General features: G+C 44.1%; 1 protein-coding gene across 4 annotated transcripts in view; it reads right to left on the reverse strand.

Annotated features, from left to right (window-relative positions):
• Positions 1–4329: 4329 nt before the first annotated feature.
• LARP7 (La ribonucleoprotein 7, transcriptional regulator) overlaps positions 4330–20029 on the reverse strand; it is a 63137-nt gene continuing 47437 nt past the window's right edge. For all 4 annotated transcript variants that reach the window (XM_088448332.1, XM_088448330.1, XM_088448331.1 and 1 more), the window contains 3 exons: positions 18603–18762; positions 14997–15088; positions 4330–5619 (listed from right to left, as the gene is read on the reverse strand). In XM_088448332.1, coding sequence (XP_088304458.1) covers positions 5539–5619; positions 14997–15088; positions 18603–18762 — 333 coding nt within the window. In that variant the 3' untranslated portion in view covers positions 4330–5538. The remainder of the gene's footprint in view (positions 5620–14996; positions 15089–18602; positions 18763–20029) is intronic.

Below are 20029 nucleotides of genomic sequence, written 5' to 3' on the forward strand. Positions count from 1 at the left end.
AAAGATTGATTCTCTCCAGATGGAAGACAGTATCATCTAATAAAGGTCCCAGAGGATCCTTCTCACTACAGAGGTTAATCTCTCCCTCCTGAGGTGGCTGAAAAAGGATCATCAGAACAAAGGGCGCCCATTCTGGATTCCAATTTGGGTGGTTCTCACCACGGACTCCAGTGTACGTGGATGGGGGGCAGTGACAAGTCATCACACCTTTCAGGGCAGATGGACAAATCAGGAAAGGCATCTGCCAAATAAAACATTCTGGAGCTGCGAGCAGTATACAAAGCACTTATCATGGCAAAGGGCCTGCTCCAAGGCAAGCCGGTCCAGATCCAGTCCAACAACGCGACTACAGTGGCTTCTCTCAATCATCTGGGAGGTACGCAAAGTCATGCAGCCATGAGGAACGTGACAAAGGTTCTGATTTGAGCAGAACATCATCTTCCAGCCATGTTGGCAATATTCATACTGGGAGCCCTCAATTGGGAAGCAGACTTCCTAAGTCGTCAGGACATACACGCCGGAGAGTGGTCTCTTCACCTGGGAGTGTTTCAGCACCATGGTGTACAGATGGGGCCTACAAGACATAGACCTCATGGCGTCATGTCACAAGCACAAGTTCCCCAGGTACGGGTCCAGAGACCCATCAGCAGCATTCTTGGACGCACTGGCAGTAAGATGGGACTTCAAGCTGGCGTATACCTTTCCTCCGATTTCCCTCCTCCCAAGAGTGATCAGGAAATTCAAGCAGGAAGACTGAACAGTAATACTGGTGGCTCCAGCTTGGCCCAGACGTCATTGTTTCACAGACATACAGAATCTATCCCTAGACAGTCCCATATCCTCTTCCTCTATGGCAGGATCTGCTGTCGCAGGGTCCCTGCCATCATCTGGACTTACCTTGTCTGGCTTTGACGGTGTGGCCCTTGAATCTTCCATCTTAAGAGCCAAAGGTTTCTCCAGCTGTAATTAAAACAATGCTTAGAGCACAAAAGCCTGCCTCTGCCTGCATCTATTACAGGGTTTGGCATTCTTTTAGTTAATGCTTTTCCCACAGATAGTATGATCCTAAGGTGTTTAGGATTTCCAGGGTACTGGCCTTTCTCCAGCCAGATTTAGACAGGGATCTCCGCCACTTTGAGAGTGCAGGTTTCTGCACTAGCAGTCTGGTTCCAGAGGATGTTTGCCTCATTACCAGATGTTAGAATTTTTTTTTTCAAGGACTTCTTGCGAGTTCAGCCTCCTTTTGTTCCACCAGTAGTTTTCTTTTTTAATTGTATTTATTAGATTTTCAGACATATCAAAAGTGCAGTCAGAAATAACATCTCAAAGCAATGTGAAAGACAACAGACATTGGTATACAATACAGGATTAAAGTAGCATTACAGAATAAAATACTGAAAAATGCAATGAAAAAAGTCCTAGCTGAGCGAAAGTGATTAAATAGTTTTCAGCGATAGCCTTTAAATCATGTGAAACTATATATTTGGTGAAGCTGTTTAAACACATCATACAAGGCAGTAGAGGGTAGAAGTTGGTTACCATGGTGTATAAGAATTGTCATTGGAAAGCATTCCAATGAGATGAATATAAGTATACAATTAATATCATATAAATGAATAAGAAAAAAAGGAGGGCTAAGACATAAGGAAAACACCTGAGGTGAGGTATACGGGGGGGCAGGGGGGGGGGGGGGGAGGGGAGGAGTAGTGATCAATTCAGTAAATTATCTACTTAAAGACAGCACAAAAGTTACAGGCATGGATAAAAATATTGCACTAATTAGCAAAAAGCCATAGAATAGCATAGGATAGAGATTAAATATTGCAAAATTATACAGGTGTTGCTTGTCTTTATTTCTTAAGGGGCTACAAACCTCTGGACTCTGTAGACTTGAAATGGTTGACAGCAAACACTTTCTCCTCGCTATCTCTTCTGCTCGCAGTCTCTGATTTGGCAGCGCTCTTGTCGCTCCCCATTTTTGATTTTTCACCAGGATAAAGCTGTTCTTCGTACTGGGGAGGGTTACCTTCCTAAGGTAGTGTCCCATTTTCATGTGAATGAAGAAATTGTAGTTCCAGCTTTTCAGGCTCCAGATCTTTCTGTAGATAAAGCCTCCCTGGATGTAGTTTGTGCTCTCCGTATCTATGTGGAGAGCACAAACTCAGCTAGAACATCAGATGCTCTTATTGTATTATATGGTTTTCACAACGAGGATGGCCAGCTAATAAGCAGACTCTGGCGAGATGGCTATGCATGACTATCTCTCAGTTGTACGCACAGGCTGATCTCCCTGTCCCAAGAACAGTGACAGCACATTCTACTCGGTCTGCAAGGCCATTGTGGAGCCTCTGCTGAACAGTTGTGTAAGGCAGCCACGTGGTCTTCTGTCCACACTTTTCTTAGGTTCGACGCCTTCGAGTTTTCTTTTCTGTTCAAGAGCGTCCCCCACCCTAGGGGAACTGCTTTAGGACATCCCTGTGGATCCCTATGGACCCTGAAGAAGAAAATTCGAGATATGGTAGACTTACCTTGATAACTCCTTTTCTTCAAGGTCCATAGGGTCCACAGGAGACCCACCTTGACGCACCTGGCTGCATGGGTAATTTTTTTTTTTTTGGTCACGGATTCCCTCATCTTATGTAAGTGTTTCTGGTGTGCGATTGCTCTTCCTTCTCCTGCATTGAGGCTTAACAAAACTGAAGGCCCGTGGCTAGGAGCGGGGTATATATGTAGGAGGACCCGAGGCATCCTGGGAGCGGAAAACTAACTGTTTGGTGCCTGGATCTCTCCAACCACAATATCCCCATGGCATCCCTGTGGACCTCGAAGAAAAGGAGTCATCAAGGCAAGTCTAGCATAACTCTAATTTTTAGTTGTCTGCATAGTACAATGTACTTTTCAGATTGTATTGACTATACACACACACACACATAAATATATATATATATATATATATATTTCCTTTGAGTACTTCTTGGTTAAGAAAAGAACAACTCCAGCACCTCACTTTGGTTCTACACAGAGGGCGTACTATGATGTGTTTTTCATGTGTTCGATATGAGAACACATTGGATGGCACATTGCTTACTGATCTAAATCTCACGTACACAGCTATACTATAATGTCCTTATGCACCACATAATTGAAGAAAAAAAGTTTGCTGATGAATTCAGAATAAAATAATTCATCATACTACTGCAACAATATAAACAAAATATAAATAGAATTATATGCAACCATTCTTACACACCTCCTTTCAATTGGGAGGGATGGATTCACTTAAAAGTAGTATTAAGAAAGTAGCAATTGCAACAGTTGACCATTACTTGCTAGACCACAGAAACAAGACCATGTACACTGATCAATTCTTCCTGCTTTGGAACTAAGTAATGCATGGAGACTATACACATTAAACCATTCACTTACATGGGAAGATTTTGGGGGTAATTAAATAAGCCCTGATCATTTTTCGGGGGCAAAAAACGTGACTTTCCCGTTTTTTGTTTTTTTTACCTTCGGGCAATTCAATTAGAGGCCGTTTTTCATCCCCCCAAAAATGATCTGTTTTCGGATGAAAACAAATAGGTTTGTGAAGTTATTGCTGATGGCTTCCCGAAAACAGGCTAAATTATCTAGGATTTTTTGGAGCCTGCTGAGGCACTGAAAAGAAATTACAGATGCGGCCGCGTTTTGGGGCTAATTGGATAACCCGGGGGGATCAATTAATACTTGCTAATTTACAGCGGCTGACTGAATTCCCCCCTTGGTACAAAATCTTTTCATTAGATGTATAACAGACCAATATTCATGAAATAGTGATTTCAGATCACACCTGAATATCCAGACACCAAGCAATCCTCTCTTTATTAGCAACAAAAAACATTGATGAAGAAATACTATTTTTGCCCGGAGAGAGGTTATTCAGAGAAATTGGTTTAATCCATTTGATTTAACCAATTTGTCTGAACGACCACTTTTGTTTAAGAGCAAAGGTCGATTGTCTCATACATTACCAGATTGTCATTCAAACAAGTCAACTAGTTGGATGGTTAGACAGATAGTTTTTAAGTTTATGGCCACACTAGATAAGGGTGAGGAGGATAGCGAATAATACAATTTATTTATATATACACTTATATGTATGGGGGAGGGGCATTCATTTTTCTTATCTCAAACCTAACCGACCAATGCCTTTCTGCTTAGTCATGGTCATTCTATGCCTATTAAGTAATATTTCTGAAAAATCTGCAGTGAATGATTATTTCATGTAAATACAAAATATAGATGGCTTAGAAGTATTAGTGATAAGAAAAACACAACACTGCCATTTGAGACTTGTTTATGGGATATAAAAAAAAGACGTAATTCATTTTAAACAGAGTATATAGATGTACAGATATGTGTGCCATAATATTCGCCATTATCCCTCGATCTCTGTGGTGGGCAGCAGGATTTTGGTTGTCCAAAGTGGTCTCACAAGTGGTCAACGCTGCACAACTGCAGAAAAAAATCAGATTGCTTGAAATGTTCAAACAGTACCAGTACTAAGTTGATCTATGGCTGACTATTGAGGCATCACTGACCAATCACAGGCTAATGTACTACTGTGTGAAAGCACTGTGCTGTGTCTGACATAAGATTCACTAAAATGACTACAAACAAATGGGCTATATTAATCATCTTTGAGGACCTCATCTTAAACTGTGGCATGTTGTACTCCCCTAGGTAACTAAATTAGTAATGAATAAAACATGAAATGTTAAAAAGTATATTTCCTAGTTTGTTTTGAGTACGAGTTACAATTTTACAAATATCAAGTAAGGCCTTAAAATGTTTATTCCATATAAGTTGTTACACAAAATATGGTACTTTATTAATGTGTCATAAGGATATAAAAATGTACAAAAGGGTAAACAAATACTGCTGTAATAGAGGTCACCTACCAGCAAACAAGCCCCTCTGATAGACACACTATTATTCCATTTAAGTGTAACATTTGCACTGAATGAATCAGCAACTCACTTTGATCTGTCTAGTTACTAGTATAAATGTGATAATGAATGTAAGTGTCTGTTCTATGATTTACTGCAAGAGTAAAATAACAAAAAATAAAAATCCCTCTTAAAACAATCTATGGTGCCTGTGAGAACCACGGTTACAGAAAAATACTTTGTTCAGTATTTACATCCAAAACAAATAGTCTTTAAAAATTTACAAATTGTTTTATTAAACAAACAAAAAAATACAATTTAAAAGCAAGCCAAAATTAAAGCACAATAGAATGACAAATAATGCTGATGTCAAAGCTATGGCAACAGAATTATCAATGAAACCGAACCCATGCATCACTCTGGGGTAACGTCCAATATGGAATATCAATCTCTAAAATACAGGTAGTCCGTTCAGTAACTTACTAGGTTCTTTTGCCATATTTTTTTTTTTTTAACATCAGCTGTATTTGACTTAAAGTGGACCTTGTATTTTTAAAGGACTCAAAATTGAAAAAGAAGGAAAATAGACACATAAAATCCGTGCGTCTCAGGGTTCATCGCAGAAGCGGATGTGTTTGCTTGCTTCCTGTGTTTTGGCGAGCCTGATCTTTTCAGCTTTGGCAACCAACTGCAAAAAGAAAGAAACAGTGGTATTATTCCTTAACCTACCTGAGTGTGTTAATCCATCGGTTGTACCATTCACAGTCCTATTTTGTAATGAAAATGTACAGCTTATTCCATTTCCCAAAGATCAGTAGAACAATGACCTAGTGCAGCTCCTTATTTGTTTTATTTATTTATTAACAGTTTCTTATATAGCGCAGAATATTCCGTTGTGCTTTACAATTGGAACATTAACAGAACAAAACTGGGTAATAACAAACCGATATATAGGTAGGAAGGCCCTGCTCGCAAGCTTACAATCTATACCAGACACATATCGGTAGATGCTTAACAAAACATTGCTTTACCTACACATGTGCTCTTCTAATTTTTCTACATTATTTTACACTAATTTAGTGTCTTTAAATGCACAGATATCAAAATAAACCATAGCTGTATGTAATTTTATATTATGATTACATGCAATTTAGCAACCAGATGTACTAAGGATGGCCATACACTATACAAATTTCTGTCAGATATCTGTCCAATCTGGCTGGTTGGAATGAAAACCTGGTAATGTATGGGAGCAAATGACAATCGTCCATCATATGGTTTTAAACACTGACCAATTTGAACAATTTTTTTTGTCCTTTTTTCAAATTTGTGTGTTTTAACCAATTTGTCTGAATGACCATATTTGGCTAGTTTCCAGTGTTTGTGAGCAAATGGACGACTGTCATTTGCTCCCATAGATTACCAGGTTTTCATTCCAACCAGCCAGATATCTGACAGATAATTGTATAGTGGATGGCCAGCTTTAGCCTTGGAGAGCAATAAAGTGGATGGGGATAAAGTACCAATCAGCTCCTGTCACTTTACAGGCTGTGTATGAAAAATGACAGTTAAGCTAGGTGTAGATGATGATTGTTCACACACACTGAACAACCATCACTGCCATCTAAAGATATATCTGGCCGGCGATTGTGTTGCACCCTCCTCCCCGGCAGCCTCTGCAGCAAGTGTAAGGGCAGTCGGCTGACTGCTTGTACACACAGCACGATGCACCGATATATCTGCAGCCGATGCGATATGTCTGAACGACATCGTTCACAGATATATTGCTGGTATACACTGGATGATGCACACACGACATATCGGCTGTTCAATTGCTCGGCCAATATATCTGCCAGTGTGTACCAGCATTAGGAGCGGATTGGTTGGTACTCTCTGGGTGAGATGTAGTAAGCCTTGGAGAGAGAAAGTGGAGCGAGATAAGTCCCAACCAATCAGCTCCTGTCACTTTACAGGCTGTGTTTGAAAAATGACAGTTAGGAGCTGACTGGTTGGTACTTTATCTCTCTTGAAGGCTTGATACATACGACCCCTTAATTCCTAAAACACCCAAGTAAAGAGGGAAAGAGTTTAGAGAGTCTGGCCATTCTAGAAGCAGTTGGGTCATTTAGGAGTAAGATGTGGTAGGGAGACCAAAGCCCCTGCTGTACTCAGAGCTCCAAAGCAAATTTCTTTTCTACTCATCATTTGGAAAAACATACTGATGGCACACAGCATCCATGAGTGAAGGCAACACGTCTCATTTTGCCTTTGTCCTGATGAGACACTACTCTATATAATCACAGATTATACGGTGCCTGAGCTATGAGGGAAAGCTCTAAAGGAGAAGATGCCTACAGTGAGAACACAAAACTTATATTTTGTTTTTGTAGTGCATTCAGGCTGTTGACCAAAAATTAGTTGGACATTGTATTCTGGTCATCCGTATACCAGGATACAGTGTTGTATTTGGTAACAGTTCAAAAACAAGAGATATGGTAAGAACTTACCTTTGTTATCTCTGTTTCTACGAAGTCCATAGGGTCCACAGGGTGACCTTGGGGTATAGCTGGATCCTGGATCCTCGGGCACCACAGAGTTAAAGACTTCAGCTGCTCCCAGGATGCACTTGGGTCCAACCTCCCCTATACCCCGCCCCCGAGCCACAGGCACCTCAGTTGGTAAGCAGCCCAGGCCGGAGGAGGAGACGAAACAGAGAGAAGGAAGACTGGAACACACAAGAACCATACTCACAGAAATGGGAGACGGAAAACCGGTGACCAGTCACAGAGCCCATATGAAGCCAGGTGCGTCAGGGCGGGTGCCCTGTGGACCCTATGGACTTCGTAGAAACAGAGATAACAAAGGTAAGTTCTTACCATATCTCTTGTTTTCTACTTCATGGTCCACAGGGTGACCTTGGGGATGTCCCAAAGCAGTCCAACTAAGGGCGGGGACGCTCCTGTGCTGATAGGAGAACCCGGCGCCCAAAGGATGCATCCTGAGAGGCAAAGGTGTCAAACGCATAGAACCTCAAAAAGGTCTGAATGGAAGACCAGGTGGCCGCCTTACAGAGCTGAACAGCAGAGGCGCCACGGCTAGCAGCCCAAGAAGGGCCCACAGACCGAGTGGAATGAGCCTTAACAGAGGCTGGAACAGGTAAACCCTCCTGCATATAAGCCTCAATAATAACAGAACGAAGCCAACGGGCTAGAGTCTGTTTGTTGGCAGGCCAACCCCTCTTGTGAAAACCAAAGAGGATAAACAAAGAATCCGACTTCCTCACAGAACTAGTCCGGTCCACATAAACCTGGAGTGCACGGACAACGTCTAAGGAAGCCTCCCCAGCCGAAAGATCAGGCGACTGAAAGGCTGGTACAACAATTTCCTGATTAATGTGGAACCTGGAAACCACCTTAGGCAGGAACTCAGGACGAGTGCGAAGCACCGCTCTGTCCTGATGAAAAATCAGAAAAGGGGGACGACAAGAAAGCGCCCCCAAATCTGAAACCCTCCTGGCAGAAGCAATTGCCAAGAGGAAAACAGTTTTAAAAGTTAGCCACTTGAGCTCCACTGACTCCAAGGGCTCAAAAGGCGGACCCTGTAAGGCCCGAAGAACCACCGCCAAATCCCACGGGGCCACAGGTGGATTCTCAAAACTCCCTGGAAAAAGGTGTGTACGTCCGGCATAGCAGCGATCCTGCGCTGGAACCACACCGACAGAGCAGACACGTGCACCTTCAGCAAAGAAAGACGTAATCCTAAATCCAAACCCGACTGAAGGAAAGCCAGAATACGCGAAACCCAGAACACCTGGGGATCATAGTTTCTGGCCTCGCACCACTGAAAGAAAGTGTGCCACACTCTGTGATAGATCCTCGCGGAAGCAGGCTTGCGCGCCCTCAGCATGGTGGTAATAACGGAGCTAGAAAAGCCCCGAGACCTCAGGACGGCTGTCTCAAGAGCCACGCCGTCAAAGATAGTCGACCCAGATCCGGGTGAAGACAGGGCCCCTGAGACAACAGGTCCCGCCGTTGAGGTAGGAGGTACGGAGCGTCGATGGACAGGCTCTGCAGATCGGAGTACCACGGCCTTCTGGGCCACGCTGGGGCCACCAGGATCAGTGTGCCTCCGTCCTGTTTGAACTTGCGCAGGACCCGAGGCAGCAGAGATATCGGAGGGAACAAGTAAGCCAGTTGAAACAGCCATTTCACCGACAGCGCGTCTATCAGACTTGCGCCTGCGTCCCTTGTCCTTGACCCGTACACAGGCAGCTTGTGATTGTGACGGGACGCCATCAGGTCCAGCTCTGGCAGCCCCCACTTGTCCACGAGTAGTTGGAATACCTCTGGATGAAGCGACCATTCCCCGGGATGCACGTCGTAACGGCTGAGGAAGTCTGCCTCCCAATTGAGGACTCCTGGGATGAAAACTGCAGAGAGAGCTGGAAGATAGCGCTCCGCCCAAGCCAGGACGCGGGACACCTCCGACATCGCAGCTCGACTGCGAGTCCCTCCCTGGTGATTGATGTACGCCACCGTGGTGGCGTTGTCTGACTGCACCTGAACGGCCCTTCCGTGAAGAGCGGTGCCGGACAACTGCAGGGCTCTGTATACTGCCCGCAGTTCCAGGATGTTGATGGGAAGAAGCGCTTCCTCCGCCGACCAACGACCCTGAAGTGACAAGGAGCCTGTCACCGCCCCCCAACCCCGGAGACTGGCATCTGTCGTGAGCAGAACCCATTCCGGGATCCAAAAGGGGCGCCCCTCTAGGAGATGAGCCGTCTGCAGCCACCAGGCTAGGGACAGACGCACCTCCGAGGACAACACCAGCATCTGAGAGCGGATCCTGTGTGGCAATCCGTTCCATTCCGAAAGAATCAGCCCCTGCAGGGGCCTGGAATGGAACTGGGCAAACTCCACCATGTCGAATGCCGACACCATGGACCCCAAAACTCTCATCGCTGAGTGCACCGACACTCTGCCACTGCTCAGACAACTGTGAATCCGCAGCTGTAAGGAGGAGACCTTCTCTGGAGTCAGAAAAATCCGTTGCTGACGAGAGTCCAGCAGGGCCCCCAAATGAACCATCCGCTGTGATGGGATGAGGGAGGACTTCTTCCAGTTGATCAACCAGCCGTGCGCCTGTAGACAAGCGACCGTCAGGTGGAGATGCTGGATCAGTACCTCCGGGGAGCTTGCCAGCAAGAGGAGGTCGTCTAGATACGGTAGCAACCGTATTCCCTGGCTCCGAAGATGAGCCACCATGACCGCCATCACCTTGGTAAATACCCTTGGTGCTGTGGAGAGACCAAAGGGTAGAGCCCTGAATTGGTAGTGGTTGTGGAGAATAGCAAACCGCAGAAACCGTTGGAGCGATGTTGCTATAGGCACATGGAGGTAGGCGTCCTGGATATCCAGGGAGACCATATAGTCCCCTGGTTCCATCGCCAGAATGATGGAACGCAAAGTTTCCATCCTGAATTTGGGAACCCTGAGAAACCTGTTCAGGGACTTCAAATTGAGGATGGGGCGATGAGAGCCATTGGGTTTCTGCACCAGAAACAGCGTAGAGTAATACCCCCATCCCATGTTGAGACTGTGGCACGGGTATAATGACCCCCGCCGTCAGCAAGGCCTCTATGGCTTCCTGAACCTGCAAGGCCTTGGTTTTGTCCTGAGAAGGACTTGTGCAAAAAAACTGGCCAGGCAGCCTGTGCCGAAAAGACAGGGCGTACCCCTGGGAGACCACTTCTCGCACCCAGGCATCCGTGGTGGTATTGTGCCAGCACTGGGCAAATTGAAGAAGTCGGCCTCCCACTCTGGGGTCCCCCAGAGGGAGGCCCGTCCCATCACGCAGAAGGCTTATCTTCTTGCTTGGAAGAAGGGCGCCTAGCACTCCAGGCTTGCTTCTCTGGCTTTGAGGCGGTCTTGGGTGCGGACTGCCTCGGGAAGGACTGACCCTTTGCCTTGCCCTGAACCCGAAAGGAACGAAAGGCCGAGCTCCGGACCTTAGCAGGTGTAGTAGCTGAAGGGAGGAAGGCTGACTTGGATTTTGCCAGGGTATCTACTATTTTGTCCAGGTCCGGACCAAATAGTAATTCTCCATTAAAAGGTAAGGCCTCCAAGCCTTTCTTTGAATCCGCGTCTGCTCTCCAAGACCACAACCACAAGGATCTACGAGCAGACACTGCTGCCGCCGAAACCCTAGAGGTCAACAGGCTAGCATCCAACGATGCTTCTCCAATGTAGGAGGCGGCATCTCTCATCTGTCCTAACAACGCCCTCTGGACGTCCGGAGCTTCATCCGTAAACGTGTCCTCCAAGGCGTTGGCCCACCCCTCAATGGCCTTGGCCACCCAGGAGATGGCCATGGACGGCCGGGCTACAGCCCCTGAGAGAGAATAAATAGACTTTAGACAAGTCTCCACCTTCCTGTCCGTAGGATCCTTCAGCGAGGATATAGACGGCAATGGCAAAGTAGCACTCCTGATGAGGCGTGTTACATGGGAATCGACTGCAGGCGGAGTTTCCCATTTCTTACAATGCGCTTCCAGTAATGGATAATTGGACGCCAAGCGTTTCTGTGGCAGGAAACGCTTACTGGGTGTCTGCCAGGCCACCGCCATGTGATCAGTCAACTGATCAGACAAGGGGAACGTTGCAGAAGTAACCTTAGCTTTTTTAAAACTAGGATACCTTGACTTGGGAGTGGGTGCCTCATCCTCAATCAGAAGAATGGCCCGCACCGCCTTAACCAGAGCCCGCACATTGATGGAAGACTTAGTGTCTACCTCCTGGACTGAGGCATCTGAGGCTGAGTCATCCTGCACCTCACCATCATCCGAGGACCCCTCAGAATCCGAAAGATGCGCAGCCTGCGCCATGACTGAGCGTTTAGACGCCCTGGAGGGCACGTCACTGCGCAACATCGACTGAAAAGCCGAAGATGCTGCCGCCAAATCTTGGACAGTGTGGGAAAGCGCATCCACCCAGGGTGGAGGAGCTGCCACAGGAGCCTGAAACGGCACCACAGCCTGCTGTGCCACAGGGGTGGCCTGAATATACATTGGCAACCCCGCATAGGGACCAACAGGCTGAGACCCCGGGGGAGTCTGCAATAATTGTGGGACACCCGGGGAATGGGGGATGGCAGGCAGAGGCAACGCCCTAGTAGGGGCGGCAGTCGGGACCGACAGACGGTCCGCGATGGACACCAGCACCTGGGAAAACATCGCCCATGGTGGCTCCTGCGACATGGGAGGTTTAGACATACCAGGGAGCGCCTGGCACCGTCCGCACAGGCCGTCCTGTGACAAATCTTCCCTATCCACTCCTGCAGAACAACGCCTGCAGGAGAACAATACTGGAGCCCCGGAGTGCTCAATCTCCTCCTCAGACATGACTTAGGAAGAAAACGTGCGCACTCACCAGTGTGCTGAACAACAGCCCACAATATGGTACTGTGTAGCACACAACTGTATGTGACGGACCTCACAAATACGTGATTTATATAGGCGAGGTCTGTAGAAACACCCTTCCCCCGCACACCTGTAGGGCTTGTAGGAGAAGGAAAGGGATAGGTATAAGCTGACAGTAAGTAGAAAAAAGACACAGACAGGCAGCACTAGCAAAAGTCACATACCATGCAGGAAGATATACTCACTGCACCTTTCCACTACAATCAACCTCCCAGATTCAGTGTCTGGGAGGGCTATAGTGCTGTGTACACTGTCCTTGTCGGGGGGAGAGGTACACAGGGGGACCGGTCCGCGTGCTCCCTGAGAGTATCTGCGCTGCCAGTAAGAAAATGGCCGCTGGAGACCTCAGAGGAGGAGTGGCCGTGTAACTGCAGCTCAGCGACGCCAGACTCCGTGCTGAAAGGCGCGCTGAGCTGAGGGGAGGAGCCGCTAGACAGGGAAGGCTTCCTCCCCTGGCTAGCATATTTAACACCCGGGTTGCCGGCATTCCGCTTGCCGCATAATTTACCCTGGTGGTCTAGTGGTCTGGCGGGGTATGCCTCCGCTGGAGGGGGGGCCCGCCGCCACCGCTAGCGCCCCCGGTCTGTCCCCTAGACCGGGGGCATGGGACTGCATTTACAAGTAACCCACGCACCGCCGCTAATCAGCGGTGCGCGGCTTACCTTAACCTCCCCAGCGTCTTCCGGCAGCAGTCCCGGGGGAAGCCAGAGTCCGGCTAGTACAGACTCTGGCTTCCCCCGCCGCGATCCCCAGTTCAGTGCTGGCGTCGCGGCGCCAGCAGGGAGAAGGAGCGGCAGCGTGGGCGTCTGTACAGACAGCCCATCGCTGCCGCTCTGTAGAAAAAAACTATAGTAAAAAAAATTTAACTAAGTTAAAATAAAAAGCTTTAGGGGGCTGCTCCTGCAGCCCCCCCCCGCAGGGTGACCCGACTCCGGCCGGGCACCATCTTAAACTGAGGTGCCTGTGGCTCGGGGGCGGGGTATAGGGGAGGTTGGACCCAAGTGCATCCTGGGAGCAGCTGAAAGCTTTAACTCCGTGGTGCCCGAGGATCCAGCTATACCCCAAGTTCACCCTGTGGACCCCTATGGACCCTGAAGTAGAAATAACTATTTCATATACTTCACTGGCTATGTAACACCAGCACAACAACCCATACCCCAAATAGTTGATGATATAAAAGCATATATTCCATATAAAACAGACATCAAACAAATAATTTTTCTTTTAAAACTTCAGGTCTAGGAAAGGGTTAACACTTTTTTGTAAAATATAGGAGCCAGCCACCCACACACCAACTTTAATATACTGGGTCTTAAATGGCATAAATAGTGTGCCCCCCAGTGACCAAATAATCATCGACTTTAAAAAGCAACATTAGCACAGAACATGAGCTTTATTTTATGGTAATTCTCTTGCCCATCAGGCAACACTGGACATCAGACCTCTTCACATCCCCTTACATCTACCCATATGCCCAGCTGCCCCCCACCTTGAAGGTCAACAGTGTTCAGTATCTAATTGCCAGGTCTAAGATCTTTGTCAACATTGTGACCTGAATTTGACGAGCCTTGGTCTAATAGGAGGATGTAAGATATAAACAATACTAATTATAACAACCTTTTAAATGATTGGACAAATCAACAATGCTTACAAGGAATGTACAATTCATACTGTACATCCTAACCTGCTGGTTACACACTTCTTCCTCACTGTCTACCCTGTTTTCTGTCTGTCTCCTCCTCCTCCTAATCCCCCCTCTATAGAATGTAAGCTCTCACGTGCAGGGCCCTCTTCCTTATGTGCTTTTCCTTCCCTATGTGGTGAATACAAAATAAATAAGTTGGTGGCATAACTTCCTGGGAACAGAGATATAGAATGAAATATATTTTATATATATATATATATATATATATATATATATATATATATATATATATATATATATATATATAACTTGGATGGATTGTCCGGCACTCAAATAATATACTCAACTGTCCGGGTGCTCCTCCTGCTGTAGTCCATATGGTACAGGTATAATGTAGAAGAAAAGAGATGGATGGCACTCCGGTATAAAATCAAGCCACTCAGCGGTGGGTTGTCAACGTTTCAGAGGCTTTACCTCTTTTATGAAGACATGTCTTGATAAATTGATTTTATACCGGAGTGCCATCCATCTCTTTTCATATTACATATTACACATACATACATATATATACACACACACACACACACACACACACACACACATATACACACACACACATACATACACACACGTACGTACATACATGCATACATACACACACACACGTATATTAATGCACACACACACAAATTAGTTAAGGGGAGTAAGACAATGTAAGCAAAGCCAAACTCTCAATGTGAAATAAAAATGATCTTCATACCATCATCAATCAGATCTGGCAAGTTTATTTTATGTAGCGTATTACAAGCGGAATCCGTAGAAACCAAAACACGAGCGGACATGTATAGAGCAGACATGACAAGAAGTGAAAACTGACTGAAACAGTGGATAGAGAGACAGGTACAGTGTCAGTTATTTGTGGATAAACGGTCAAGAAAATTACCTTTTCAGTCCCACGTTTCTTTTCACGTGGCCTATTTAGTTTTGCCTGCCTGTCCACCAAGATTTTCTGCCAGTATCTCTGCTCACCGTCTCCTAAAGAAGATACAAGAAATAGTATAATTAGTATTTACTAAAACAACTAGCATGATTTTAAATAAGACCAGGAGCATGGGGTTCTCCCTAGTCCATGCAATCAGATACTGGGCTGGGGGATGTTTATTTTTAACAAAGACTAGGAGATCTTGAGTTGATTTTGTACAATAGTGTAATTATCAGTGTAACGTGGATGGTGACGTCATGTCTATGAAACGCAAACGGTCATCAAGCTCTTACTAACAACTTTAGTAACTTGGGGAATTTGTTGCAAAAAACTACCCCTGTGAGGTCCCCTTTTTGAAACAAACAGTAGTCAGGAAGAAAATAAACATACTGTTCCCCACTGTTTAAACTGTCAAGAATATGGTGTTCGATACAAAAACAAATTTGGCATTCATTGTTACCTTCGGGGGTTACTATAGAACAAGTCTTGGTATAAACTATAGCAGTTTTCCAACACAGTATATACTTGCTTACACTGCAATCATCCTCCAAAACTATAGTCAACACATTATCTTGCTGGGCATGAGGCCACAGCGACTAATAGTAGGAATCTAAGTTATGGACTGTGATGGGTGCACAGAATTAGCTGAACACGTTTAGGCAATAATGCATGCATATTTAAAGCAATTTTACATAATGCCAATCATATTAGAGCGATTTTGGGGTAACTTTGTGGTGCCAATTCCTAATATGGGGTTGGGTACGGGATCCCAGCGGTCGGGATGCCAGCAGCATCCTGACACCTAAAGGTAAGTATCTTAAACCTCACCCTAGTGCATATCCCTCCCCCTAGTGCCTAATCCTAATACCCACCGCCTGGATTCCAACAATGGCATCCCAATTGTCGGGATGGTAGCTACATCCCCTAATATGACATTGGTTTTGATAGACTGGCTAAATTTTTAAGATATATACGGACCAGAAATAAGAAAAACACCATATACAATTGTCGGCTGGTTGGGTGGCCGATCACTTATATATGGAGGGAGAATATTTTAGGTGTTCACTCCACAATCATTCTAGAATATTTTCATGTCTCACCTTCTAGAATGTTCCGATAGATTCCCATATGCACGCGTTATGGCTAAGGTCCCTATTACTTCAGGGTATCCATTATCTCAAGAACTAGAGCATACATAGAGTCATGACGTCTCTCCCATAGTTACGAGGAAAGAGTGTGTGTGTGTTCGCGAGGCACTTTTACAAGGGGGCTTACTGCTGGGGGCACATTTACAAGGGACAATTTTACAAGGGGGCTTACTGCTGGGGACACATTTACAAGGGGGCTTACTGCTGGGGGCACATTTACAAGGGGCTTACTGCTGGGGGCCCCACTTACAGGGGCTGGTATGGGCATGTTGCAGAATCTGATGACCAGTAAAGAGGCATGTGGGGAGGTTTAGGGGCACTGAAAGGGCATGTGTGGTGGTCTATACAAGCTTTCATATATTTTGGTAATGGACGATGGTTTGGCTCCTAAACTTTTAAGATGGCTCCTAGATTTTACTAAAATTTGTCGAGCCCTGCAGTAATGAAATCAGAGTCCAACATGGACCCTAAATAACCAATTACAAAGTTCTTATGCCTTTTCAGATTTTCTCTTTCCAACTTCATTTGCTTTTAATCTTATGTATTTCATACTGGGGGCATCGCAGGCAACACCTGCCTCATTATGTGAGGACTACTGCTCTTCAATGCAATTATTGGTCGTGGTCTCGTTCTACTTTTAGCTTTTTCATTATTGCATAAGATTTTACCCTGAAGAAAAACCTGCATGTTTGTCTTTATTGTTCAACAGGCCATGAGCAGTAAAAACCATACTACTATTTCATCATTCATGGCTCCATCCGAATGCTTGTACTGCAAGATCACATGAAATGCCTAAACAGATCGCCCGTGTTGCCATACCCCTGAGATATTGTGAGTTTTCATAACTGAATACAGGGGTAGACAGTGTGGTACCTGCTGTAGAGCTACATATCTCAGCATGCCCTGTAACAGTTTGGCCCGAGCGCCACACGTTGCCTATCCCTTGGAATAATATATGCAGATTACGTGATAGATTACTGGAAAACCTGGATATTTCTAGTAAATTTACCATGAGAATAAAACACCACACACAGACACTGGTCACACTTCTAAATAGCATAAAAAACGTTCAGCAATTCTGGGTGTTTTCTATAGTCCTATTTGCCTTACTTCCCTTCACATGCTAATGACAGTAAATACTGTAATCCAAGCCTACAGTCTGAAATGCAATCATCAATGACAAGGAGCCTGTGTGCAGTTCAGTAATATTGTTACTAATGTATGTACATCTTGTACAAGAGGCTGTGAGGAGACTTCACAAAACGAGTCTCATTACCGTTACCAGTTTACAGGAACAATGTATAGCATGCTATAAACAAAACACACACACAAAAAAAAAAAAGTGTGTTTTAAGGACGATGACATTCCCAAATTTCCATTCAGGTATTTAATTCTGTGTGAAAACAAAAATATATATTATATACAGGTTGAGTCTCCCATATCCAAATATTCCGAAATATGGAATATTTTTAGCATGACTGAGATAGTGAAACCTTTGCTTTTCGATGGTTCAATGTACACAAACTTTAAGGCACCAAATTAAAAATATAGTATAAAATAACCTTCAGGCAGTGTGTATAAGGTGTATATGAAACACAAATGAATTTCATTTATGTACACAAACTTTGTTTGAGCCACAAAATTATTAAAAACTATTGTATAAAATTACCTGCAGGCTGTGTGTATAAAGTGCATATAATACATAAATGCATTCTGTGTTTAGATTTGGGTCCCATTCCCAAGATATTTCATCATATGATATGCAATTATTCCAAACTATGGAATATTCCGATATAACCCTGGTTTCAAGCATTTTGGATATGGGAGATGCAACACGTGTGTACATATATTAATATATATATATATATATTTAGCAAGAACGGCACATCCAATCTTTTCTAATGTCTGATCATTTTTTCATATTTCATTACGGCAGTGCAGAAGACTCGATCTTTAAGAATTTCCACTTCGGAAAAATAAAATAAGTTACTTTAGTTTTTTGCCCTCATACCACAGGAAAAAATATTTGTGAGAATCACATGAAATGGTGTGGAAAATATCTCAGATTATACAGATGAAAGAGAAAAACTTTACACTTTACTTTTGACAGGTGCAAATGAAAAGGAAAAAAAAAAAAACACCATCTGTTACAAAACGCTACAAGTGCAATGTAACATTAATGGAGATCAGAACACATAAAAAAGTACAAAATACCTAGGTCATTAATGTATCAAAGGCTAAAGCGCACGCAGCACGGAATTTGTGCATGCTAAAAAATACTCTTGAATGGAACATACCACAGTGTCAACAAAATAATCACAATAGCCTATTGTTTGGACACATTGGTAAAAGGCAACACTTGTTGTGTCCTTTTATCCCGGTTTGTTAGGTGGCTGATGCCACTTAACACAGCACTTACCAGACAGGATGAGAAGCTTCCAGTTGTGCTTGCTCTGCAGATCTGAGCGTGATTTCAGGACAGTCTGAGCATCCTCAGGAGACTTAAAACGAACATGACACTCCGTGTCACCCTCTAGCATATCTACATAGACAATTTCTGACACCCCAGACAATGCATCCTGTAAAATGTGGGAATAATTATTTATTTTTTTACATTTCTTATCTTTAGAGACATGTATTCTCTACATTGCAGCACTAAGCATTTAATTATCACTTCTACTAACCAGTACAGAGTTCCTTTCCCTGACCCATTATGCTATCATTTTAGCTCACCATTTCAAATAGTCCCTTTGAAATCGTCCTAAAGAAGACAAAACATGTTGGGAGCTCCATCCACTTACCTCCAAGAACTGTTTACCATCCTTTTTAAGATGAGCTTATTACGATCTATCCTTATCCTATTTATTGTGATATGAATTCGTCTTATTATGGAATGAGTTAAGCCGGATATGTTTTTACTTATTTATTTTAATTTTTTATTATAGTACCAGTAGAGTCTATGGATTTTTTTTATTTACTGTTATAGTTAATTAAATTCTCTTTTTAAGTGATATACTGGCATTGATTTATAGCACATTTTTTCCAGTCAGCAGATGGTTGATACATTAAGCACTTTATGAGCAAATGTCTGGTATTACTGGATTCATTTTATGCACAAAGCACTTTTTGGAGCGAATAGGCACACCTAGCACTTTATGTTTATTTAAACAGCCAATTAGCAAAGGTTTTCACATGCACTATGCACTTTTAGATTGACTACATAGCTATCATATATATTGCCATCCTATTACTATATTATTTATTCATATTTATTTTTATATTTATCCATTACTGTGTAGATTTATATTTTGAAAAAGCACTGTAAGCGCTCATTAACAACCTCATATTCCGATTGTATTCTATATGGTGGTTGCCACTACCATAATCCCGTTGTTAGAGCCGACACCCACACAAATTGGGGAATGCATCACAGAGTTTTTCTAAAGCGAATACCAGCACAATACAGGTCTAAACAGTGTACTTGAACCTATTTGCCGCTGAAATCATCCATAATTTCCAGACTTGTGGGTATATTTACTATCCATTGGTTTATCAAATCCACCGAAGATTGGCGGCTTTGACGATAGATTTAAAGTGTCAACTGCTGCTGTTTTAAATCCATCGTCAAAGGCTCCGATCATTGGCGGCTTTGACAAACTTACGGATAGTAAATATACCCCCTGGATCCTACCAATGTAATTCTTTACACCAACATACTATGGGGCTACAAACAGGTTCCACTGATACCTATTAAAGAGGAGTATATGGGAAAGATTCCTGGACTGCACACCCTGAATATATATATTGGGAGGTGCTACCTGATGAGACTAATTGCAGGCACAGAAA

This window comes from Taudactylus pleione, unplaced genomic scaffold, assembly GCF_031769625.1.
Source record: "Taudactylus pleione unplaced genomic scaffold, aTauple2 ptg000454l, whole genome shotgun sequence".
NCBI lineage: Eukaryota > Metazoa > Chordata > Amphibia > Anura > Myobatrachidae > Taudactylus > Taudactylus pleione.